We start from the raw sequence: 24,272 nt of genomic DNA on the forward strand, positions 1-24,272 counted from the left end.
GTCAGCAGCTCTGTGAGCCTCTTGGCTTTTCCCTTGGCATTGAGAGTGGAGTCTGTTCTGATGACCTACTGCTGTATGATGATTCACCCCAACCTTGAGGGCTGTAAGACCCCCATTGTGTAGTGAGGACAGATTCTGTGGGCTAGAAATTCGGGCACAGGGCACAGTGGAGGTGGGTGAGTTTTGCTCCGCAGTTTCTGGGGACTTAGCCGGGAAGACTTGAGCAGCTGGACGCTGGAACCTTATAGAGAGTTCTTTATTGAAACGTCTGGTGACTCAGGGAAAAGTTCTGGAGAGACCCTCAGTTGGAGCGCCTATGTTGACTTGTTTCTGTGACTCGGGCTTCTTAGCATGGCCAGCCCAGGATCACCGGGGTGTCACGTGGAGGCACAAGGCCCCCACACGAGATTCCAGCTGTGGAAGGCATGTGGGACGTCACTTGTGTGCTCTGATGTTGAAACAGACACAAGCCTGCCAGGTTCAAGAGAGCGTTACATAGATACCCCCTCTCAGTGGGAGGGCCATTGAAGAATTTGTGCCAGGCTTTGAAAGGGCCAGAGCCACAGCCCCTGATGACACCACCATGTACCCGTATCGCACAAAGTACGAAAGGGGGAAGCCAGAGATGTCCCCGAATTCTTTTATCAGGCAGGAAAACCACACAAATGCTCTAAGCTGACTTCCCCTTGTGGCCCATTGACCAACAACAGATCACATGGTCACGGCCACTCCTAGCTGGGAGGGACACCAGGAAAGTGAGCACTTAGCAAAGGGACAGGGTTGCGAGGATTGGCGTAGAAGTGATCATGATTCATTGCCTGGGCCCGGCAACATTGCTCCCCAAGCAAAATCAGAGTTCTGTTAACAAGAAAGGGTGGGGGCCGGGGCTGGCTATTAGGTGCATCAAAGCACTGTCATCGATGGTATATGAGATGCCAGAAGGCTCCGGTGAGCAAATATAACTGAAAGATGCTTTATACTCTTTTCCACCCTTGGGGATTTAAAATGCACATTTACTTATTAAAGACTCTGAGAAGTCCTGCAATAAAGAAACTCGCTTACCTGGCTCATCTCTGCATTTAGTTTTTCACAGAGCCCTTTCTGACTTGTAACTTCTATTAGCAAGGATGAATGGTTACGTTTCAGAAAATGCTATTATAAAGTTTTTGAGGGGTTTTTTGGGTGGGGGGGAGGTGTTTAAAAAAACAATTCTGTGAGACTGGTTTGCCGTTGTAGATGAAGCATGCTTGTCTCCTGAAGTTACTTGTATTCATTTATTTACTCATTCAGCAACCTTACAGTCAGTGGCGCCCCATGCGTGGCCAGTGGCCAGGAAAGAGACGTGGTCCCAGCCCTCGAGGGCACTGAGTCAGGGCTGGGACAGGTGAGAGTGTGCGATCAAGGTGTTGTGGCGCCTCGGGGGGCGGGGCAGTGCCTGCTTAGATGAACTGGGAGGGGAGCAGCTGTGAAAGCAGAGACCCTTCTGCGTAGGCTTGATTTTTGTTAGAACAAAGACCCTCAAAGTGAACAACACATGGAAGGCGAGGCATCGAGTCAAATCCAACAGGTTAAGAACTCTCTCATTCCTTCTTCAGGTGGAGTATTTGGTGGGTAGGTGGGCTGGTTGGTTCCGTGAGTCTGGGTTCCTTCGTTAGGCAGCACGAAGCTCTTGCCAGTCACTGCTCGTCTGCTCTCAGGCCCGTCCCCCACCCTTCCTGTGCTCTGCTCGGGACTGCAGGGAACTCATTCCCCATGTTCCCTTGCCAGCTGGCTTTGGTGTGTTTGATGTAGGGGACACGCTGGCGGAAGACTCTAGGAGGAGGGAGGAGGCCCTGGTTTTCCTCCCCAGACATGTCTTCTCCATGGGCTCAACTTTTGCTGGGTAGACCCTGTCTCCATGGGGCCTGTTCTGCTGGGCAACTCCACTGTGGTCCGGCTCCCATCAGAGGGGCCCTGGCCTTGGGCCCTGGTGACCCCACTCTTGGTCATTTCCAGAGTGCCTCACCATCCTCTGCTTGGCTTCCTGGCCCTCCTGTCCCCGTGGAAAGAATTCCCCATGTTCTCTTATTTTGGCTGACATAACGAGATAGATAGGTTGTTGTTTTCCTGACCAAGTTTTCAGTGATGCAAAGCCCAAATGCACTTAATGGATTTGAGATTATTGTCTGAGAATACTGGTTTTCACTGGTCAGTATAACTCTGAGATTGTTCATTTCTTTTCATTCGTGAATGGGATGTTCCACTGCTTTGTCACTAGTCTCCGTAAAACCCTTGACGCACTTGACTTCTGTTGCTTGGACTGAGACATCTCTGCCCCTTCTTTCTTGCCGGAGTGTGTATTTGTTTTCCAGAGCAAAGACGCAAACAAATGAACAAGGATGTGGCTGGGAACTTGTGACACAGAGACTGTTCGGGATTCTATTAGTTTTGGGGAACAGTCAAGGTGTATGAATTGTGAAAAGGAGGAGTCATTTGACCCTTACAATCCCTTTACTTTGTCACCTTAACGGGGTGGCGCATAAATAAATATGCAGGAGTTAATTAATGCCTAACTAGAGGTACAAAGTATATGGGAGCTTAGGGGAGGCAGAGACTCATTCTTAAGTGGAATGGACAAAGCCTTCCTCCCTCCCCCTCGGTAATCTGCCACTTCTCTAAAGTAGGACTTTCTTTGCTTTCTGTGATCGAATTGGATTCCGCCGGGTACTTAGGTCCAGAAGGAAGAAGCCATTCATGCCTTGAAAATAACTCCCTCCTTTCAGTTAGACAGTAGTGCGTAGTATAATATAGAAATCATTGTTGGTTCCCCGAGGCAACACCCAAAAGGGTGGTTGACTGGCTGTCCTACTTGATCTCCTTGGGTGGCTGCTGACAGCATCATGGGGCGTGTTGTTAACATTGGGGACTGCTGTGGGGCGTAAGTGAGACGTGCTTGTGAAGGCACAGCGGCACACCTGGCCCATAGTAAGCGGGCAGCATTTGCTGGCTTTCCTGGGATTCTCATTATCGGCGTACTTAGTGTGCACGTACTTTGTGTTAAGTGCTTGATGCGTATTGTCTCATCTTATCCCCACAAAAATACTCTGTGTTTTTGTTTTTCTTTGGAAGCACTGGTCTTCCTCTAAGGTGACTTTCTGGGTGTTTCATGGTGGCAGCTACATGCAATTAGTTTTCTTTTGTGCATTTGCCAGATAACCAAAGAATCATGGGAGGAGGGGGAACTTAGTCTGAAATCTAGGTTTCTAACTCTAGGAAGTGGGACATATGATAATCCTCAGTTTCACAGATGCAAGAACCAGAGCTGGGGGCGTGTGGGGGGTGAGCGGATTGATTGTTCAAGGTCATAAAACTGCTGGGAGGTGGAGCTGAAACTTGACCCTGGCCTGTTTGATTCTAACATTTTCTTCCTTTGCTTTTTTCTTTTCTGTTCTCTTTCCTTTATTTTCTTTCTTTTCTTTTCTTTTCTTTTCTTTTCTTTTTCTTTCCTTCTTTCTCTTTCTCTTTCTTTCTTCCTTTATTTTCTGAGAGAGAGAGAGACAAGAGCATGAATGGGGAGGGGCAGAGAGACAGAGGGAGAGAGAATCCCAAGCAGGCTCCGCACTGTCAGCGCAGAGCCTGACGAGGGGCTCAATCCCATGAATGGAGAGATCATGACCTGAGCCGAAATCGAGAGTCAGACGATTAACTGACAGAGCCTCCCAGGCACCCTGATTATAACATTTTCTGAGCTATACTGCCTGGGTGGCCACATTACTGACAAATCATTGAAAAATACATTTTAAAATGTAACCTGCAGTAAGCGGGCACTGACCGAGGAGGTAGTGGCCGCAAATTGAGCATGGTGATTAAAAAACCACCACTTTCCGGTTGGTTCCCTCAGTCAGCAACATTTCTTGGGTGCTCTTAGTGTATAATGCTCTCTAATAGGGAGCCTTGGTTAGAGAACGAAGGAATACGGCATGTGATCCCAGGGAAAGGCAGTCTCCCAAGACAGGGAGTGGACCGTGGGCATTAGCCTGACACAGGCTCAGCATGCAGGGACTCGGGAGAGAAGGTAGAGAGGAGCTTCCCATTGGTGGTCCTTGCGCCTTTATATCTGGTTCACGAGACAGGGTTTGGTGTCCAACAGATGCCTGGTTCTACCTCTTTCTGAAGCACGTCCTTGAGGGAGTTCCTGTCCTATGAGCTGCTGTATTCTCAGGCACGAAAAGGAGCTAGTGGTTGGCAACCTCACAGAAGTGCTGTTGAAGGAACTTGTTTCTGACACGTGTATTTGTTAAATCAGTTCAGATCCTTGTGTAAGGCAATGTCAGGATATTTAAAACAACCCCGAAGAAACACAAACAGCCCTTGAGTCTTAGATTCATAAAAGATCTCATACTAGGTTCCTCCCTCCCGCCATGATTCTTCGGTTATCTGGCAAAGGCACTCCAGGAAATTAATTGCACGCAGCTGCCACCATGAAATACCCAGAAAGTCACCTTGGAGCAAGACCAGCGCTTCCAAGGAAAAACAAAGACCCGGAGTTCAGAAAAAGAAGAAAGCTTTGTGATTGGCCATTTGCCCATCCTGGAGTCCTAGATGGGTGCTGTGATTATTTGGGGAATTGGCTAAGTTACTGGAGTACTAAATCAGAGTCCCTGAAATGCCTCCAGATGGTGGGGTTGGGGAGGATTGAGGAAGACGGCAGCCAGCTGCACTGGGTGGAGGAGGGAGGAGGTGGGAGCAGGTGCCCGTGCTCCCCGGGCTGGGAAGTCCCACAGGCAGGTTGGGGATGGAGCAGCCAGGGCCTGGCTCTCTCATCCACAGGGTCGGATAGGCCACCTACCGCCCAGTCTTCAGATGTCTGGAGTGACTCTGAACTTGAGGCCTGGCAGCTGACAGCTTCCTATCTTGTCTTTCTACCATTGACCAAAATTCAGGTCTAGATGCTCTTCCACTTTATGAAATAATATTCCGGAATATATTTTCTAAGACAGCGAATTCAGTGAACATGCAAAATCCAAGGACTTACAGTCTGTTAACCGTTAAAATGTGTTAAACCCTTTTTATTTTTAAATGTTATTTATTTTTTGATTTTGAGAGACAGAGCACGAGTGGGGGAGCAGCAGAGACAGAAGGAGACACGATATCAGAAGCAGGCTCCAGGCTCCGAGCCATCAGCACAGAGCCCGACGGGGGGCCCGAACCCACAAACCACGGATCATGACCTGCACCACCCAGGCGCCCCTATTAAACCCTTTTTAAAGTGGTTTGTGCATTTTATCCTAGAGAGCCTTTTTTCTCAGTCCTGTTTGATGTAGTGAAATTCCTTTGGCAAGACAGTCACGAGATGGAAATGGGAATGTGGTTTGATGAACATGGTTTTGATGTGAGAGATGAAGGGAAGGGTAAGGTGGGAATTTCTGGCTTCACCCAAGGGCCTGATTCTGAGGTGGCTACACTTCTGGAGCCCGTCAGCATTCCCAAGTAGTAGCACGGGCCCTTTGTGGAGCTGGGTAGGTCTGGGATTCTGCTAGAAGTGGAACAGAACAGAAAGTCAAAAGATCAAGTCTTAGATGTAAAGCAGAGAGCATCCCAGTTGGAGTCTGGAGAGCTCCAACATCCAAACATCCGTGTTTGAACACCCACCCAACCATCACCTGTGACCTATGACCTCTTTAACCTTTACGTTCTTCGTGTGAATGATGGTCCTCCGTGCTACCATGGATGGTTTGCCAGCTGTTAAAGTGCTTCACAGAAATGTGGGTAGCTACTAGGGTTTGGATTTTTTTTTTTTAATTTTTTTTTTTTTAACATTTATTTATTTTTGAGACAGAGAGAGACAGAGCATGAACGGGGGAGGGTCAGAGAGAGGGAGACACAGAATCCGAAACAGGCTCCAGGCTCCGAGCTGTCAGCACAGAGCCTGATGTGGGGCTCGAACTCACGGACTGTGAGATCATGACCTGGCTGAAGTCGGACGCTCAACCGACTGCACCACCCAGGCGCCCCTAGGGTTTGGATTTATACCCTGATGATACGATTACATTGACGTTTTATTCTACATTTTTTTTTTTTAATGTTTGTTTATTCTTGAGAGAGACAGAGTGTGAGCAGGGGTGGGGCAGAGAGAGAGAGGGAGACACAGAATCCGAAGCAGGCTCCAGGCTCCCAGCTGTCAGCACAGAGCCCGACGTGGGGCTCGAACCCACAAACGGCAAGATCATGACCCGAGCGGAAGTCGGACGCTTAACCGACTGAGCCACCCAGGCGCCCCTTAGTCTATATCTTTTAGCAAGTGATTCCACTCTCAAACTGCAGTTCATCAAGACCGGTATATTTGTAGAGGGGCAGAGTCCACAGCTCTGTTGGCAAAAGCGCTGATTTGAGGGTTAGAGAAGTCCACTTTTGTTTTTCCCATTTTCTATTTAATCTGGAGATTAATGACCAGGATTTCAAAAACGAGTGAATTATTTGCCAGAGGAAAAGCATACTGGACAGCACACGCCAAGTTGCATTTTATGGTATCGCTGATGTTAAGATCCTACCGGGTGGTATTTTACGAGGTTTCTTAACTGTCGTAGTGCTGACAGGCCCCACCTTCTGGAAGCCTGGTGGCTAGACCTGGTGGGTGTGGACAGAGGAGGCCTCTCTGGTGCTCCCGCATCAGCAGGGGCCATGATGCCTTGCAGGAGCTGGGGTGGCACTTAGTGATGTGATCTTGAGAGCGTCTCGTGGTCCTGCTCTCTCTGGGAATGAAGCGCCACAGGAAATATTTTGTGGTGCACCCTGTGCATGATCAGGAACCTCAGTCGTGTGCAGAAATAGCCTGTGGCTGGTCACCTGAGGGAATCAGCTAGTAGGAGGCATTCCAGCAGAACACACACGCGGGGGGCTCCCGTGTCTCCTGAGGCGGCCGTGCTTAGTCTCTTTCTCTGTCTCCATCTCTTCTCCGCTCCACTCTCTACATCCGTTCTCTCCGTTCACTGCTTTTCTTTCCTTCTCCCCTTTCCCTCCCCCCCCATCCTCCCTCTCTGCTCTTCTGGTTCTGGGGGCGGCTGACGGGTCTGCCTGTTGGGATGTGTGTTGGGCCTCGTCCTCCGGCTCGTTGTCGTCATGGGTTTTCCTGGCCCGTCTTGACTCCGGCCTGCAGCCTCCCATCCCAGGGGGACCAGCGCGCTCCTCTCCGGGAGCAAGGCGTGTGGGTCTTCGGTGACTGCTCTGGACGTTAGTTGATCTGGCCATGCCAGGGGTCCTCCCCGGGCGGCAGAAGACTTTCTAGTCCTCACATTGCCCCACGAGCCCCGAAGGTGGGCAGCTTTCCCCCGAGACCTCTGCTAAACTTTCCTCTCAATTGTGGCTGTGTTCTTCCTCTCCCAACAAAGGCCGTTGTCTTTTTGATTCCAGATCGAGGAGACTCGGCTCAACATAGACAAGATCTCAGAACACGTGGAGGAGGCTAAGAAACTCTACAGTATCATCCTGTCCGCACCGATTCCTGAGCCAAGTGAGCGTTTACTCGGAGCTGAGTTGCCTGACGATGGCCCTTGGCATTGGGGCTGAGCCAGCCCTGTTTTCCTCTCTCCTGGGAGGGGCGGGGAGCATCCGGCCCACACTGCACACTATGCACACGTCGTGTCCTCTTTCCCTTCCCTCCCGGCCCAGCACTTCTCTTCGCGGCCGGCCGGGGCCTCTGAATCCTTGTGGCCAAACGCTCCTCCCCCTCCCATCCAGTCCCTCTCGTGACCTGTGGTGAGGCTTCCTGCTTCTCGCGTTCCTCATCTCCGTCCCATGGCTGTGCCTTTGCGGGTACTGTTTCCCAGCCCCCTTCCATATCCTGCCAGATCAAGGCCATCTTCTTTCCCTGAGCTGTTCCAGAATGGGTCAGGCTCACTTCAGTCCCTCCCATCCCGAGAGTCCCGTCTGTTACCGCCAGCCCGGCAAACTTTTTCACGTTTTTCCAGTAGGGTTCCAGGCTGTATTTTAGGTTCCTTAAGGACAAGGAACGAGCCAGACGCTCTGTCATTTCACTCTGAACTGTTCAGTGACTCTCTGGTGCCTGAAGGTTAAAGCTGGAACGTTTCAGCAGAGCACATGGGACTTGTCTCGGTCATGGGCCTGCCCTTCTCTGCACCCTTTTCTCCCGCCACCCTCCCCCATGTCACCCACACTTTAGCCAGACTCAACTCCGGTTGTTCCCCACATGGTTCTTGTCTCTTCGCATCTTTTACATACGGTCCCATCTCCCGGAGACTCCACTGTTCGTCTGCTTTTGTGCCTGTTGAACACTTCCTCCTTCATCAAGACTCGGTCTTACTATCATCTGTCTTTAGAAACCTTTCCAGATCCCTCCAGACTGTGCTAGAGGCTCTTCACCAACACCCTGTGCACACCTTGGCCAGAACTCACACCTTACTCCACACTGCACATTAGAACGGCTGATTTTATTTGTCCCTTGTCCCCCATTAGGCCCTGCACCTCTTGAAGGCAGAATCTATATCTTCTCTCTGATGTGTGGGTATCTAGCTCAGTTCTAAGCTTGTAGCAGGTGCCAAAGGTTTTTTTTTTTTTTCCAATGTTTATTTTTGAGAGAGAAAGAGAAAGCAGAGAGCAGGGGAGGGGCACAGAGACTCCCAAATAGGCTCCACACTGTCAGTGCAGAGCCCGACATGGGGCTCAAACTCACAAACCCTGAGATCATGACCTGAGCCAAAGTCGGATACTTAACTGACTGAGCCACCCAGGTGCGCCCAGGATGGTTCTTCAATGAGTAGTCATGGCTCATACTTACTTTGCTCCATTCATCCTAGAATAGCATCGTACACATAGTAGGTATGTCATAAATATGTGTCTGAACCTAAACCGATGAACCTTGGTTGAAATCCCTTTTCCTCAGAGGTCCCATGAAACCCTCACCTACCTTTGAGCTGAAGCCGTCATGATAAACCAGATGATTTCCTCAAAAAGGAAGCTCATACTTTTGTGTGCCAGAGAATTACTTGGGAAAGCCTGTGAAAAAGACAGATTGTAGGGCTCCAACCCTGGGTGTTTTTATTATATAGGTCTGGGACAGAGTGCCTGGCAAATGTCCCTTAAATAAGCTGTCTGTGACTCCAGTGACAGATGACTGGGGAACACCTCACAGTAAATAAAGACTGCTCTGAGAAAGCTCCCACCTCCTCTGTTGCCTGGAATAGCTCACAAAGCCAGGAGTCTTGCTGACTGATTCTGTCTTTGTTTTACCCAGAAACCAAGGACGACCTAGAGCAGCTCACGACCGAGATCAAGAAAAGAGCCAACAACGTGCGGAACAAACTGAAGAGTAAGAAGGGAACAAGCCGGCCCCTGCTACTGCCCCCCTCTTACCCGCGGGGCCTGGCTCTCCTGGACCGAAACGCGTCCTGATGATACACCCGTCCCCCTTCAGCCTGTGGCTTGGGCACTGCCCCAAAAATTCTGCCCATCTCGAAACCAGGGCAGTAGGTGAAAGAGAGCAGAACTGGTGTATGCTTCCGGTGGCCGAGTCGCCGTGAGACTCCACGCTCCCACTTCGTCCCTTGACTTTACCGGTCCCATTTCCCCAGCCCCTACGTACATGTGAACAGTAATGCCCGCGCTGTCTAGGTGCAGAACATTTTATTCTTCCGGCTACAGACATTTCTTGGGGGGCCAGGTCTACGGCCCTCCCACCCCCTCCCACCCCTTCAGTTTAGACCCTCGTTCAGTACGGCCGTCGTCATAGATGGAGTTCCCCTGGGGCCCCAAAGCATTTTCGCCCAGTTGGTTTGGGAATGCAGACTGTCGGTCAGAGGGTGGAGGCAGCATTTATATTTCTTCCCCCCTAAACAAATCACACACCTGTCCTCGCGGGTGGAGGTGGGGGTCGTTAGGGGCGGCTTCCAGGAGTCGCCGGGGAGTGTGCGAAGCACGGTGCACGTTCTCGTTTGCTGTGCACGTGGGTGCCGTGAGGGAGGCATTGTCCTTACTCCGTTCTACAGACCAGGGAACAGGAACACTAAGAGAGGGAACGTGGCCTCCCCGGAGTCCCGCAGCTAGGGGGTGGCAGGGCAAGGATGTGAGCCCGAGTCTCCCGGTGACAGAGACTCTTGCTGAGAGCCGCTGTGCTGAGATACAGTCAGACGAGAGCTGGTACAGGCAAGGCCGTGGCCTGAAGGCCTGCGGCTCACACGTGAGCTGACGTCTCGAGATCGCAGGTGTCTCTTGCACCCCTCGGTGCGCTGGGTGTGAGGAGGCGCGGGGAGCCGGGCACCGAGCAGCGTGCTTCCTGGGGGCGAGGGCAATGTGCTGCTGGCATAGCCTTGCTCTGCCCTGCAGGTATGGAGAGGCACATTGAGGAAGATGACGTGCGGTCGTCGGCAGACCTTCGGATTCGGAAATCCCAGGTAAGACTTTCCCTGGTCTGATGCTTGTCTTGTCCGGTCTTAATTTTTTTGTTCTTAGCTGTGGAGTCTTTTTTATTTTATTTTATTTTATTTTATTTTATTTTATTTTATTTTATTTTATTTTATTTTATTTTATTTTATTTTATTTTATTTTATTTTATTTTATTTTGTTTTGTTTTGTTTCATTTTGTTTCGTTTTGTTTCGTTTTGTTTTGTTTTAGTTTTATTTTACTTTAGTTTGTTTCATTTTACTTTAGTTTGTTTTACTTTATTTTATTTTCTTAAATGTTTATTTTGAAGAGAGAGGGAGAGAGAGAGAATCCTAAGCAGGCTCTGAGCTGTCAGCACAGAGCCCGAGGCAGGGCTTGGACCCACGAACCGTGAGATCATGACCTGAGCTGAAGTCGGACACTTAACTGACTGAGCCACCCAGGTGCCCTAAAGTACAATTCTTATTTGGACTCCTTTCGAAGAACTGGTGAAGGAAAGAAAGCTGCCCGGGCTATAGTAGGGGAGGGGCCGGAGCCCCCCCCACCCCCCCGCTTCTCTAAGGAGGCCCCCGAAGATCTTCCCAAGACTTGCTCCCACAGGGCACAGCTTCAGATTTAGTGCACCTCCTGTTTTACAGGAGAGGAAACTGAGGTCTTCTCTATAATCTTTATTTTTGAGAGACAGAGACAGAGCACGAGCGGGGGAAGGGCAGAGAGAGAGGGAGACACAGAACCCGACGTGGGGCTCGAACTCAAGAACCGTGAGATTGTGACCTGAGCCAAAGTCAGATGCTCAACCGACTGAGCCACCCAGGTGCCCCCTGAGGTCTTCTCTATAAAGATGGTCGGTCGTTAGTTGTCTAGTGTGGACTGAGGCTCTTTGGTGGTCATGAAGACACGATCCTTGTCCTTAAAGAACAGGCCTGACGTTCAGGTGGCCCAAGGAAGCTATCACCTAGGACCCAGCAGGAGGGCAGTGTGAGAACACAGTGAAATGGATGGTGCCCTCAGCATCCTCAGAGCTTGGGGAGAATTGGGGGCAGCCAGAGGAGCTGGGCCTCGGATGGGCAAGAGTGGCGTGTGGACAGGCCTGGGGCGGGGGGGGCGGAGTGAGGGGTGTGTTAGTATCAGTAGGGGTGGTGACGGTGGTGGGGCGGGGAGGAGGGGCTGGCATGGAGAGAACAGCCCGTCTGGAGAGAAAAGCTGGTTGTGGGCGAGTGGCTGCGGGGTTTTGATAGAGGATGTGGCTCTGTGGTCCAGAGGCCTCTGAATACCTACCTGCCTAGGGAACCTGGATATGATCAGGTAGCCTGTGTGCATTTGCTTGAGCTTGTAGTCTCTTAGGAGATAGTCCGGGGACCTCCTGAACGCTGGACCAGAGTGGGGATGGGGCGAGAGGCCAGTGGGTCTCTTGCTGGGCTTCTGCAGTGATTCTGGTCTGAATATGCGTGCCGGTAGTATGCATTTGCAAAGGGTACAAATACTGGTGATTTTGCACAGGAGAAGCCAGTAGGCCTTGATGTGGACAGTTGGGCAAGGAATAAAAGTTACGGTAAAGATTTGAACGCAGACACCGAGTGCTGTGGAGCGAATGCTTTGAGCAGGAAGCGGGAGACGTTAGGGAGGTCAGGTTGGGTAAGAACTCAAGGATTTGGGCAGGTGTTGGATGCAGGAAGGGAGTCTGGCAGCTTTAGGAAGCAAGCCCGGGTGGCGGCAAGTCGTGTGGATGCAGGGCTGTCCCGTGGCCCCATGATTACCATGCGAGGTCAGCAGGGCAGGTGAACTGGAAGGGTCGGCGGACCCTTCCGATGGTGTGAGTGAGGAAAGCGGAACGTTGAGCCTTATACCTGCTCCTCTGATTCCAAATCCGGTGTTGCCAAGACAGCCATGCAGGGCTGGGCACGTGGGCTCTGCCGCCGTGGGGGCTCCCCGACATTCAGCTCCTGGGGGCTTACTGCACTTGGCATGGTTCCCACAGCACTCCGTCCTGTCCCGGAAGTTTGTGGAGGTGATGACCAAATACAACGAGGCTCAGGTGGACTTCCGTGAACGCAGCAAAGGGCGAATCCAGCGGCAGCTCGAAATCAGTACGTGTTTGGCGCATGTCCCTTCACCTTTCCCTGCCACCTGGCTGTTCATCCCAAGTCGGGAGACCCCAGGGAGCGAGCGGCAGCACCCCCGCCAGTGGCTGCCCCCCCGCCCCGCCCCGTATTTTGCACTCAAGCCCAGGAGAGGCGTTGGGGCACTGGCGTCCCTGGGGCAGCATTGTGGGTGGCACGGTGCTTGTCAGGCTTGGTCCTCTGGCCCTTGTGGGCGCCAGCATTTATTCGTGGCGTCTCCTAGGGACTCATGATATCTTTTTGTTGTCTCTGTCTCTCTGTCTTTTTTAATGTTTATTTTTGAGAGAGAGAGAGCATGCGAGCACGAGTGGGGGAGGGGCAGGGAGAAAAGGAGAAAGAATCCGAAGCAGGCTCCATGCTGTCAGTGTAGAGCCTGATGTGGGGCTCAAACCCCCATACCGTTTGATCATGATCTGAGCTGAAATCAAGAGTCGGACGCTTAACGGACCGAGCCACCCAGGCGCCCCTCTTTTTGTCGTCTCTTTGACAGCAAAGAACATTTATGAGATCAGAGTGTGGTGCCGGGTGCTGCGAGGAATAGACTGATCCCGACAGCCGTGCCCGTCAAGGACTCAGGGGGGTGCCACCGGCTCTAAGTGGAGGAAGGGTGTGGACTAGGAAGGGGTCCGAGAAAAGCACATGTGTTTAGCGGGGGTGGCAGGTTGCCCAGCCTGGGGAGAGGGAACCCTTGGGAGTAGCAGTGTGGGGTCAGGTGCAGGAGGGAGGGCTTGTGGCCAGGGACCGGCTCCTGGGCCTCTGAGGCACAGCGAATGGGCCGGTCAGCTTTCTGAGCTAGGAAGGGCTGTGGTCAGATATGTGCTTTAGGAAGGTAATCGCCCATAATGCTAAGGCTGGACTGGATTAGGGGAGAAATCAGAAGCAAGACGATCAGGGGCTCCCGGGGGTGCGTTGTAAAGGCCACGGTCTTCAGAGTGAAGTCACCGCGTTCCTGGTTTTCAGGGAACTTTTGCAGTGGTGTGCTTTGGTCTCACATTTGACACTCTACCTCTTTTGTGCTAAAGCCGGCAAAAAGACGACAGATGAGGAGTTGGAGGAGATGTTGGAGAGTGGGAACCCCGCCATCTTCACTTCTGGGGTGAGCGTCCGGGAGCTGGGGTGCACGCCCCTCTCGAGGGAGGCTGCCGTGGGGCTCCGTGTGGTTGGCAAGGGCAGGGCTGCAGGTGCCGGGGGGTGGGGGCCTCTGGCCAGGGCGTGGGCTGACAGTCGGCCTTTGTGTGGCCCGTTGTAGATCATCGACTCTCAGATTTCGAAGCAAGCCCTCAGCGAGATCGAGGGGCGGCACAAGGACATCGTGAGGCTGGAGAGCAGCATCAAGGAGCTTCATGACATGTTCGTGGACATCGCCATGCTGGTGGAGAATCAGGTAACCGGGCAGCGGGCACCCCCGTGGGGCGAGGGAGGGAAGCTCAGGCACTCCTGAGAAGTGGGGGGCCAGAACACCGGCCGGGGTGCAGTGGGGGAGTCCTCAGGAATTCGCATGATGGAGGAACAGAATCCCAGTGTCCAGGCCAGGAACGCCCCCCCCCCCCCCCCCTCCCCGAGTGCCCCGTCAGCCCCGTCACTCTTGCTGCTCCTTCGGCCTCACAGTCACTTAAACTTACTAGGGGCCTTGATGCGGTCCAGCCTCAGCACCCCCTGTTTTCTCTTCTAACTGGAGATGTGGGTTCTTGGTGAGGGTGCCTTAGAACAGCCTCCGGGTACGAACTGTTTCACTGGTGACACTGAAGACAGGGTCATTCTGCCACCTCACAGTGAAAAGTTAGCTTTGCCAGAGGGTTTAATTTTTGTCCATTTTTGTGTCTTCTTTTGTATGTCCCCCCGACCCCCCCATATTTTGGCACTTTTTGCTAAGGAACAAGAGCAGATAAGGGAATGAACGAAGCAACAGGAGAATAATGTTCGTAGGAAGACTTGGAACACTCATGGTCTGATGGTTTATTCTGTCCCTGGGTGTCCTTGCTCAGGCTGCCAGCCTGTCACACCTGCGTGTGGCGCTGGTTCCACGCATGGTCAGGTGCCTGCCGGTCCTGGCGACCACGGTGTCCAGATGCGCCGTGTTACCATGAACTTCCAGCTGCCCTGCCACCTGGAAGGGATGGAGGCCTGAGTCCTTTGTGGGAGGGCTGCAAAACCTAACTGAAGCCCAGGCACTGCTTGGCTGGTTTTCGAAGGCCGGTCCCTGCTCGGGGCCCAGGTGCCTTTCTTTCCTCCGCCCCCTCTGGCCTTTGAGACCATTCCTTAAGTGCGTCGTCCATCCCCACCCTTCTTTTTTCTCCCCTCGCGGCCTTGCTGAGGAATTGGTTTGAGAGTCAAGTGATGGTGAGTGCCTTTCTGTGTTTACAGAGTGCCGTAAAGCAACGGGTCAAGTTGGGGAAGGTCTAGATAGGTGAGGGGCGTTCCCATCCTAAGATGCCCAGAATTAATCCGAGTCACCGAACTTCCCTGTCGGGAAGTAACAGCTGAGAGATGGTTGGGAATCTCGCTCAGAGACCACTGTCCCTCCATAGCCACGTCGATCTAACATGTAACCAAATAGCTTAGGTAAACCCAATATCTGTCACTTAAGGGGCCCGGGAGTATCTCTTGGAGAAAGCAAACATTCCCACCTTGGATATTTACTGAGCAACTATTTTTTGTCAGCACTGTTCTGCAGCAGTAGTCAGCAAACATGCCTCAGGCCAAATGAACTTGGCTCAGATCTACATGACCAGCAAGAGGCCAGCATCCCAGTTATGCCCCAAAATACTCTCATTTTGGTTCCTCTCCTCACATGCTCAGTTAAAAACAAAATGGCGGGGGTGGGATCTGTGAGATCCATAGTTACCAGGCATCTAGATGGTGTACTACAGGTGTCCCGGGCAGCACCTGCTCCACAGGAGTCATTCAGAGTGTTGCTTGAATGAGTGACCACCATCAAGGACCGGAGACCCCTAGGTCTTCCCATGGGAAATGTGAATGTGTGCCCCACAGAAGGTTTCTGGATGCTTCCCTCCCCCACGTGAGCTAGGACTGTCCTGGGGTGGGTTTATGGGGCGTGACTCATGTCCGTTCTTCTCAGGGAGAGATGCTAGATAACATAGAGCTGAATGTCATGCACACAGTGGACCATGTGGAGAAGGCACGGGAAGAAACTAAAAGAGCCGTGAAGTACCAGGGTCAGGCCCGGAAGGTGAGACTGTCCCACTGCCTTCAGAGAAGAAAGTCCATTCTGCTCGCGGTCTCTCGCTCTTTCTCTCTTCTCTGTCCCTGTCTCTGTTTCTGCTGCCACCACCTCCTGCATCCGGGGAAAGGGAGCCATGATTGACCGTATCGAGAACAACATGGACCAGTCTGTGGGCTTTGTGGAACGGGCTGTGGCAGACACCAAAAAGGCTGTCAAGTATCAGAGTGAAGCTCGGAGGGTGAGCGCCTCAGTCCCCACTGGTCTGGCTTGCTTCTCCTGTCTCTGGTCCTCCGCACCCTCACCCGTGTCCTTGAGCCCGTGCCTTCCCTCTGTGTCCTGGCCTCCTCCCAATACCTACGTCAGCCTTTCCCTGAGAGTAGCTAGCTACCCTTCTTCCCCCGGTGTTTCTTGCATGGATCTGGCTCACGTACTCTCTACCCAAGGAACCATACTTGGAGGCCGTTCTGTAGGCTGGACGCGTTGCCCCGGTGTGGCTGCTAGACTTCTGTTCCTTTCAGATGTTACACTTGACTCCTCTGTTCTTCAGAAACCTGTTTGCCCTCTTCCACTCCATTAACCAGGCTCCACCCCCACCCCCTTCTCTCTGCCATGAACCCAGTGCTGTGCTGATCGCCATGTAACATTACCTCCTCTCTTACGGAGCACCTATTATTTCTACTTACACATGAAGCAGCTGAGGGTCAGAGGTTAAATAGTTGGCCTCGGGCCACCTAGTAAGTACAGGAGTGGGATTCAAAGTCAGATTCCAGTCACACTGTTCCCACCATACCAGTGCATTTCTCCCTCTTCCAGTGCCCCTGTTGCTTGAGGACTTCTCAGCTTCTCTGCCCGTTGTGGTAGCCATCTCTGGTGGCTTGTGCTTTGTAGGCTGTTCTTTTCTCTTTCTCCTGGGCTCTGACACTTTGGTTCTTCAGTTCTTTGATTTCCTTCCAACTTTACCTGTTGCTTGTGCAGGGATTCAGGGAGCTGGGAAGTTATTTTACATGATGAATCCAGGCTGGCGCACAACAGGACTGTAATCACGCTTTCTGATCCCCAGTCACTGGATCAGGTCTGATGGGCAGGCATGTGCTTTAGGGGAAAGACGGATGGAAGTTTGAAATTAGGTCTATTAAAAAACATACACTTCTTGAAAAGGAAAAACTGGTCACGTCATACCTTGGCCTATAGCTGCTTGGAGACAGTTGTTGTTGTTGTTGTTTTTGTCTGTGCACATGTCCAAGACTGCAGTGTGAGCTGAGAGCAGCTCCATATTTCCATCTGCTGGCCTTGCCAGCCAGGAAGTAATTTCAGAAATATAAAATATCCTAATAGAAGGTCTTTATGTAGAGATGTAGCCTTCTTATTTGGATCAATAAGATGCTTTCAACGGAGAGGTGAGATGGGTTGGGTTTTGGATGAATTACTGTTTTGGGTTGTTTGTAATAATGCTTTGTTTTGTTTCTCTTATCCTTCTCTCCAGAAATTGATAATTATCATTGTGCTAGTAGTTGTGTTGCTGGGCATTTTAGCATTGATTATTGGACTTTCCGTTGGGCTGAAATAACGGTGGCCTGAGTGGCTGCTGCACTGAAATGTAAGTAAATGGAAGGTTCTCGGGGACTCTAGATTGGCTCCCTCTTGAGGAAGTGGCCTGGGATTTCACATGGCACCGCTTGCCCCTTGTGGCTGTCCTTGAACGCACTGAGCTCTCTCAAACTTCCGATTGCCTGTGCATTCTTTTGTCTCCTTAAAATTCTGTTCTGGTGTTCTGGTCCCTGGGAAAAGTTCTCTTCTGGGCCGGGCTCCTGTTGGTTTCCTCTCCTGTGGATTCTGTCCCAGCTCTTTGTCTTACCACCTGTCCTGGCACATCCGCGCACCACATTTTCGCTCCCTTTGCTCAGCAATATGCTCCTAATTGGGTGCCATCTGTGTCCTGGATCCAGGGTTTATCTTCTGAATTCTTGCTGACTCTCATGGATGTTGGGCTTTGCTTTCCATATGCTTTTCAGTGTAAACAAAGCCTTGGAATGGGGTTTGGGGCAGCGGGGTTTTGTCTGAGTGACCAGTTGGATCTTGAATGATATAGCGGTTAACATTTCTCAGTGTTGAGTTGTGCCAGACCATGTATTGAACACCTTACACACACGTCCTTGAATCCACGTAACATCCTCCTGATGAAGGTACTATCGTTACCCATTATTTTATGGACGAAGACACTCAGGCTTGAAGAGATATGAAGTGCCAGGGCCAGGTGTGAACACACAGCTGACGATGGGCCTGGGGGGAGGTTCTCTACGGCATCTTAGCTTCATTTGTAAAACCAGGTATCCATTCTTCGTCATCTTCAAAGTCCAGAGAGCCTTGGAGGATAGTGAGTCTAAAGTCTAGGACATTAATTTCTTTAAAGTCTGGTAGAAAGAATAGAACTGACCACTGAATCAGGGCTTCATGTCCATAGTGGCCATATAACAACAATGATCTCATTGTTGGGCCTGTTAACACTTCTGTGACTTCTTAAATATTACTTTTCCGAATAAAATGTAGGATGTATTGTTAAAAACAAACAAACCCTATAAAACAGAAAAGGTGAACAGAATGAACTTTTAGTGTTATTGCTCATAGCTTTCTGGCACGTACACGTTCAGACGTGGTTTCGCACGGCTTAGACCGTATTATCTCTGGTTTTAGATCCAGTTAAAAAATCATATGCCTCATTCTGCATCACTGAGATCTCTCCGCAAATCTAATTTTCAACACAAGATTGTGAATACACTCTCAATTTGTTATTATTTCCCCAAAGTTGGAGGTTTGTTATTACTATTTAGCGACAACTAACAGTATGACAAACCTCTATTTCTCTCATTTCTATTTTCTCTTTGATGAATTCAGAGAACTTGCGTTGCTGAGGTACTAGATACCAATCTTTTAAATACCTGACACGTACCTCCATGTTGGCACCCAGAGCCGACCCTCTTCTTTATTTTGGCTTCAATGGGTCTCAAAGGGGTCTCGAGACCCCTTGTGAGGTGTGACCACAGGATCTTGAAGAGAGATAGTTATAGCACTAAACATCAACTTCATCTTGAGAATGTAAATGAATCCTTTTTAAAGGGGGAGACTAGTTCACGTATTGTGTTTAGTTGACTTATCTGCGTTGCTGAGCAGTGTCGGGTTGCTTATTGTAGTGTATTCCATAAAGTCAGGACTGGCTGCTGCTTAGGTCTGGACACCCTCCCCCCATCCATGTGGCCTGAGGACAAGAGGTCTTGGGGGCAGGAGGGAGGGAAGACAGCCTATGTTTATATTCCCCAACTGTGTGCCAGGTACTGTTCTAGGATAGTAACATTATCCCCATTTTCAGATGGGAAACTCTGAAGCTCAGAGAAGTTAGGAAACTCACCCAAGCCTACCCAGCTCTTCAGATGGAACAGCCATGATGACCCCTGAATTTCTCTTTGTTCTTTTCACTGTGTAAGACAAGTGGGGAGTAGGGGAGTAATGGAGAAGAAGATTCAAGTTCTGGAACTTGTATCTGAAAGGTGCTAATGAGGGCCCTGTAGATAGAACAGGTGTTTTCATGGAGTGACTTGGCCTCCCTCTGGCAAGTCCTTTGATGGGAATGTGACAGCCTGTGTGAAAGATTATAAAAGGCCCAGAGGTCTATTTTTCCCTTGCATAATACGGCTTTTTGATTCTTTTACAATAGGAGATTTAGTCCCAGGTCGCGTCTCAGGGGTTTGTCTACCGGATTTCTCAGGTTTCGCGTTGACTTCACCATTGCCCTCCTTTTTGCAGTTTTGTCTGATTTTTCGTCTCCACCTTCTAGGTTTGTGACCGAGTCTTAATGTTGCTCTCCACCATCATCCTGTGCACTGATCAGCTCCTCCTTCCCCTGCCTCTCTTAGAACCCGATTTCACTCCAGCCTGGTGTGGCCACCCTTGTCTTCAGACGGGAATGGAGTTTGAATGGCCTTCCTGAGAGAGTGGGACCTGTCCCCTTGTCTCCTTGTAACCGTCCTTGGACCTGACCCAGCAAACAGTTTAGCCCGGATGAAGCTAATCTACCTGATGCGACCCTGCGTTCTCCTCAAAACCTTCTCCTGCCCCGACTCTGAAGTGCCTTCTCTCCTGGACTGTGCAAACCACCCCAGCTTCTCTTTCTTTCCTCTGAATGTGTCAAATTATGCCTTGCACCTTGGAAAGCCTATTCAAAACCTTCTCAAGGTGCTGTATTTTCTACCTCATGGAGTATTCTCCCAGAAATTGCAGTGTATTTTTTTAGGGGGGCATCTTTAACAAAGCAAAGGGATTCTTCCAAGTGTGGCAACAATAAGACTTGACTTGAGCCTTCCACTTGGCAGGATCTCAGTCCTTACAATTTCTTGTCCCCACATCTTGAAAATATGAGGAACTGGCAGATGTCGTTTTGGTCTTAGAAGCTGACTTATTTGAAATTCAATCTTAAATTAAGCTCTTAGTATGTTCAGCTTGGTGACCAACTTCAATCTTTATGTCGTAATCTCTCGTGTTTACTCAAGGGGGCACCATGATGATCCTAGATGATCCATGATGAGGTTACCATTTGTAAAGGTTAAGGGTATGGGATATTTGTTTCCCATATCGAACTCTTGGAAACTGGCTGTTCTCCATTGGAGTGAAGCTTTGTGAAGCCATTGCCTTGAGGCCAGAAATAACCAGGCACTTAAAATTGGGCCAGGGACAGGTGCTTGAGTCTCAGGCTCTGGAAATGATCAAGACTGGTGCGAATATACAGTCACTCATTTCATGTATTCCAGATGTATTTTTATAACCATGTGTGTGAGATATATATATACATATATGCCCATGTCTCTCAGGAAGTAGGAAACTAGAAATGGAGGATATTATAACCTCAAAAAAAAAAAAAAAAAAAAAAAAAAACCTTGAGCTAGGCTAAAAATTAGGTAAGAGACATTTGCTTATCTGCAAATGAATCAGAGTAGAAATATCTTCCCGTGTCATTTAGAAACCTTGTTTTATGGATGAGTACTGGGATGATCATGGATCTCTGGGGTAGGGACTAAGTTGACCCCGTTAAGTTATTCTGCTTAGCAGACAGAAGGTGTGACAAGTTTTGGTACCTCTTCCCACCAGTGCATTGATGAGGCTTGTCCTGAGAATATCCCATAGCAATCTGAGATCATTCATGTGGCCTTTGGATGATCCTGTTGTCAGGGCTGAGTCAGTTAGAGGAGATCAGGGACTACCGAGTAATTCGTCCACTACCAGGTTGACAAGCTTGACAGGTTCTTGGTCTCCCCAGTTCTTGTCATGGAGGGAAGCAACAGCCAGGTAATTTTCTAGTGACGGTGCCCCTTAGATTCCCAGTCCCTGCCAGTCTCCCTGATTTATATTTCAGCCTTGACTTTCTAGGATAGGGCAAGCACCCTAATGCAGGCACAGCCCCTTGGCTTCCTCTGCAAAGGCTACTTACTCCGTCATTGCCCAGCACTCAGACAGAGCCAAGGGGATGCCCTCTTGCCCGTGGCTATGAAGTCGAACGGCGGACTGGCTCCAGCAACTAGGGCAGACAAGCTCTAATCACAGGCCTTTGTTGAGGCCTGGGGCTTAGTTTAATACAAGTGAAGGGGTTTTTTGTTGTTGTATTTTTTTTTTTTAATGTAAAGTTGATTATTTTATTGATAATTTAAAAATAAATGACTTTATATTGATTGTGAAACAGTTCTGCCTCTCTTTCCCTGCAAAACAGTGGCCGGATGCCACCACGTGGTGGTTTTTGTTTAGGCTTTGGAAAGGGGTTAAAATCTTTTTCAACCATGTGCTGGACCAGATGGACCAAAAGTCCCAGATTTTGAAGATGGTGTACCTCTCAAAGAATGAAATGTAACTGTATTTGAGTTTCAGATTTAAGCTGCTCCCTGCCCACCATAATTTGGTTCACTCGTCATGAGTATCTGGCTCCAGGAGACAGGAGAACTCTGGTGCGACGGGATGGGATCTAGAAGGCAGAGACATACCAAACATCCCTGGAGATTGCTATTGATCTAATTTTGAATCTGTCCCCGAAAGCAATGCTTCTGTTAACACCCTGGGTTCTAGAAGCCAGATCCATCTTCCTTTCCCTTCTCATCCTCCACTGTGCCCGGATCCGCTTTTGTCTCCCTTCTTTGGTGGCTGTGTCTGCACGTGGACGCTGTTGCTCACATGCTTTTTCTTTCCTTGTGTGGACGAGCAGAAGAAGATCATGATCATGATCTGCTGTATCATCCTTGCGATCATCTTAGCTTCTACCATTGGGGGCATATTTGCCTGAACAAGGTGAGCCATCTGTGGGGAGGGTCAGACCTACTCTCACTTACTTGAAACTCTGGTGTCCTCGGGGTTTTGTCATTTGTCACCAGGTGCCCCAAATCTGGGTGGGGTGAGGTGCTGAACTAGATAAAGGCTGGAGAAAACTCAGGAAAGAAATGCTTTGTAAAGAGAAAAATGGGTGAATAATGGGTTGGCAGTAGATGGGGAGACAGAAGGTGGCAAGCTGTTCCAAACCGGGTCTGGTAGCAGAACGAACGCTCTGTTCAGGATGCTTCGGAGAAGGATGTTGCCTCCCTGCAGCGGTTTGGGCTGTGGTGTCTGGGAAAGGCTGGAGGAGAGTTAGTTCTTGCATTAAAAGCACCCCGAACTCTTTAGAAGAGAGCCAGCCAGTAAACCCCGAGTAACAAGTTAGTGCAGACTCGCTGAGGAAGGACTTGGTGATCCTGGCTTCTAGCATCCTGTGGTGTATAATCTGTGAATTTCTTCCCCCTCCGTTTCTGTTGTCTCCTTCAGTCCTCACCGATGGAGCCTCAGCCGGAGTCTCTAATCCTTCTTCCACCTCTGTGGTGCCATCACCTCTCCACTGCAGATTCCTCACAGCTACCCCTCTTTCCATGATGAGACCTATGACACAGGGCGTCATCCAACCACCCATTACACGTTAGCAAAGCTAGACTTCAGACAGTACGGAGCTGGGAGGGAGGGGCGGGCAGGGCTGGAGGAACAGGGAGCACAGTGGCGGACAGCTGGTTAGGCAAGGGCTGTGGGGCTGAGAACAGGTGCCTATTTGGGAAATAGAACAGCCAGTGCTGCACAGAGGCAGAAAATGCTGCACTCCCCGCTCCTCAGGATCTCATTTTCTCTTTGATCAACACCAGGCCCCTCAGGTTCTTCTAGGCCTCACCTTTGACCAACCTGCGTCTACTTCCTTCTTCAGGGTCTAATTGTCTAAAGTGAAGGCTGTCTAACCATAGGCGCCATACGGGTCTTGCTCACGGCAGCGTCCCCAGTGCTTAGCACAGTGCCTGCCACTTACAGATTTCAAGTATCGGTTGACTTAATTACCTGTAATTAAGCTCTGATTTCAGCTCATGGATGAGTCCTTGGGTCTTACTCTGAAACCTTTTAAAGCATCAGTGGTAAACGGGTTATGTATCAGATGCTGTGTGCACATGCCTGGAAATGGGCTGATCCACACTTCTGCACAACAGGCCTCCTATTTCGGTGACATATAAAGTCCTTTTATATGGGTGGTGATGGAGTTCCACGGACAGTCCCTTATTCTGCGAAGATCGGCTGGCCCCAGGATTGGGGTTCAGTAACTCAAGGTGGACCCCAAACAAACAAAAAAAACGTTTATATTATGAACTCCCGACAATCAGCACCGTGTTCTGTGAACGGTAACAGAGATGACGTGTCAGGTCAGGAAGGTGACAGCAGCCTACCACTTGCATTATTTATGTGCTCTGTGTTGCTAGCTAAAACGGATTTAGTTGGCCAGCAATGTGTGTACAAAATTGTCCCAAACACTGGTCCCAATTCAAGGTTTAGATGTGTTCTCTACTGCAATTTAGTACCAGTAAAACCTTGGACTGCAAGAAACTTGTTCTGTGTTCCACAAGATGAGCAAACGTTTCTAATAAATTTTAACTTGATAAACGAGCGACGTCTTGTGATAGGAGTAGTACATGATGCCAAACATCACATGATCACAACTGAGCCAGTGGCTCTGGAAATTCGCTTTGATATAGCTTTGGCTTATAAGCATGTTTCTGGGATGAAGTATGCTCGCAAACCAAGGTTTTACTGTAATTACAAGAGGGTCACTAAAAATACATTAAAAACCACAGTGTTCAACTCTTGAGAACCATGTAACTATTTAGATATATTTGTAACTTTGACAGTAAATTATTTTCTTTGCTGGAGATCTTAACGTTTTAAGAAGGTGGGATTAAAAACTGACAATTCAAGTCAGTGTGCTGTTTTCTACCCACTTTCCAAAGCACATGGTTTACCATTTATATCTATTTGTAGTTCTTTTAGTTTGAACAGGGGTTAGAAAACTGCCGGCTAGCTCTGAAAACTAGATGAATCTTGTTAAGGACAGACAGGGAGGTGGCAACATGGGGATTTAACACACGGGGCCCTTATTCATCCAGCATATTTGAGTGCTGTGTGGCACGTGCACTGTACTAGAACCTACAGGGACACAACACTGGCCCTCAGAGAACTTTAGACCTAGAAAGGCCAACTTCAACTTCTATTAGTTCTTGTGTTA

At 49.9% G+C, this 24,272-nt stretch overlaps 1 protein-coding gene and 1 non-coding gene across 4 annotated transcripts in view; one reads left to right on the forward strand and one right to left on the reverse strand.

Annotated features, from left to right (window-relative positions):
* STX3 (syntaxin 3) overlaps positions 1-21,401 on the forward strand; it is a 41,349-nt gene extending 19,948 nt beyond the window's left edge. The window contains exons 3-11 of one of the 3 annotated variants that reach the window (XM_043581223.1): positions 7,390-7,489; positions 9,230-9,304; positions 10,318-10,385; positions 12,354-12,462; positions 13,518-13,591; positions 13,745-13,879; positions 15,575-15,685; positions 17,163-17,276; positions 19,509-19,709. In XM_043581223.1, coding sequence (XP_043437158.1) covers positions 7,390-7,489; positions 9,230-9,304; positions 10,318-10,385; positions 12,354-12,462; positions 13,518-13,591; positions 13,745-13,879; positions 15,575-15,685; positions 17,163-17,246 — 756 coding nt within the window. In that variant the 3' untranslated portion in view covers positions 17,247-17,276; positions 19,509-19,709. Of the gene's footprint in view, positions 1-7,389; positions 7,490-9,229; positions 9,305-10,317; positions 10,386-12,353; positions 12,463-13,517; positions 13,592-13,744; positions 13,880-15,574; positions 15,686-17,162; positions 17,277-19,508 lie in introns of all 3 variants that reach the window. The other 2 variants (XM_043581224.1, XM_043581222.1) reach the window with 2 other exon arrangements.
* TRNAG-UCC lies at positions 6,170-6,254 on the reverse strand. Its single transcript has one exon. It is a non-coding gene; the product is annotated as a tRNA-Gly (tRNA).
* Positions 21,402-24,272: the final 2,871 nt, after the last annotated feature.

Source organism: Prionailurus bengalensis, chromosome D1, assembly GCF_016509475.1.
Source record: "Prionailurus bengalensis isolate Pbe53 chromosome D1, Fcat_Pben_1.1_paternal_pri, whole genome shotgun sequence".
Taxonomy (NCBI): domain Eukaryota; kingdom Metazoa; phylum Chordata; class Mammalia; order Carnivora; family Felidae; genus Prionailurus; species Prionailurus bengalensis.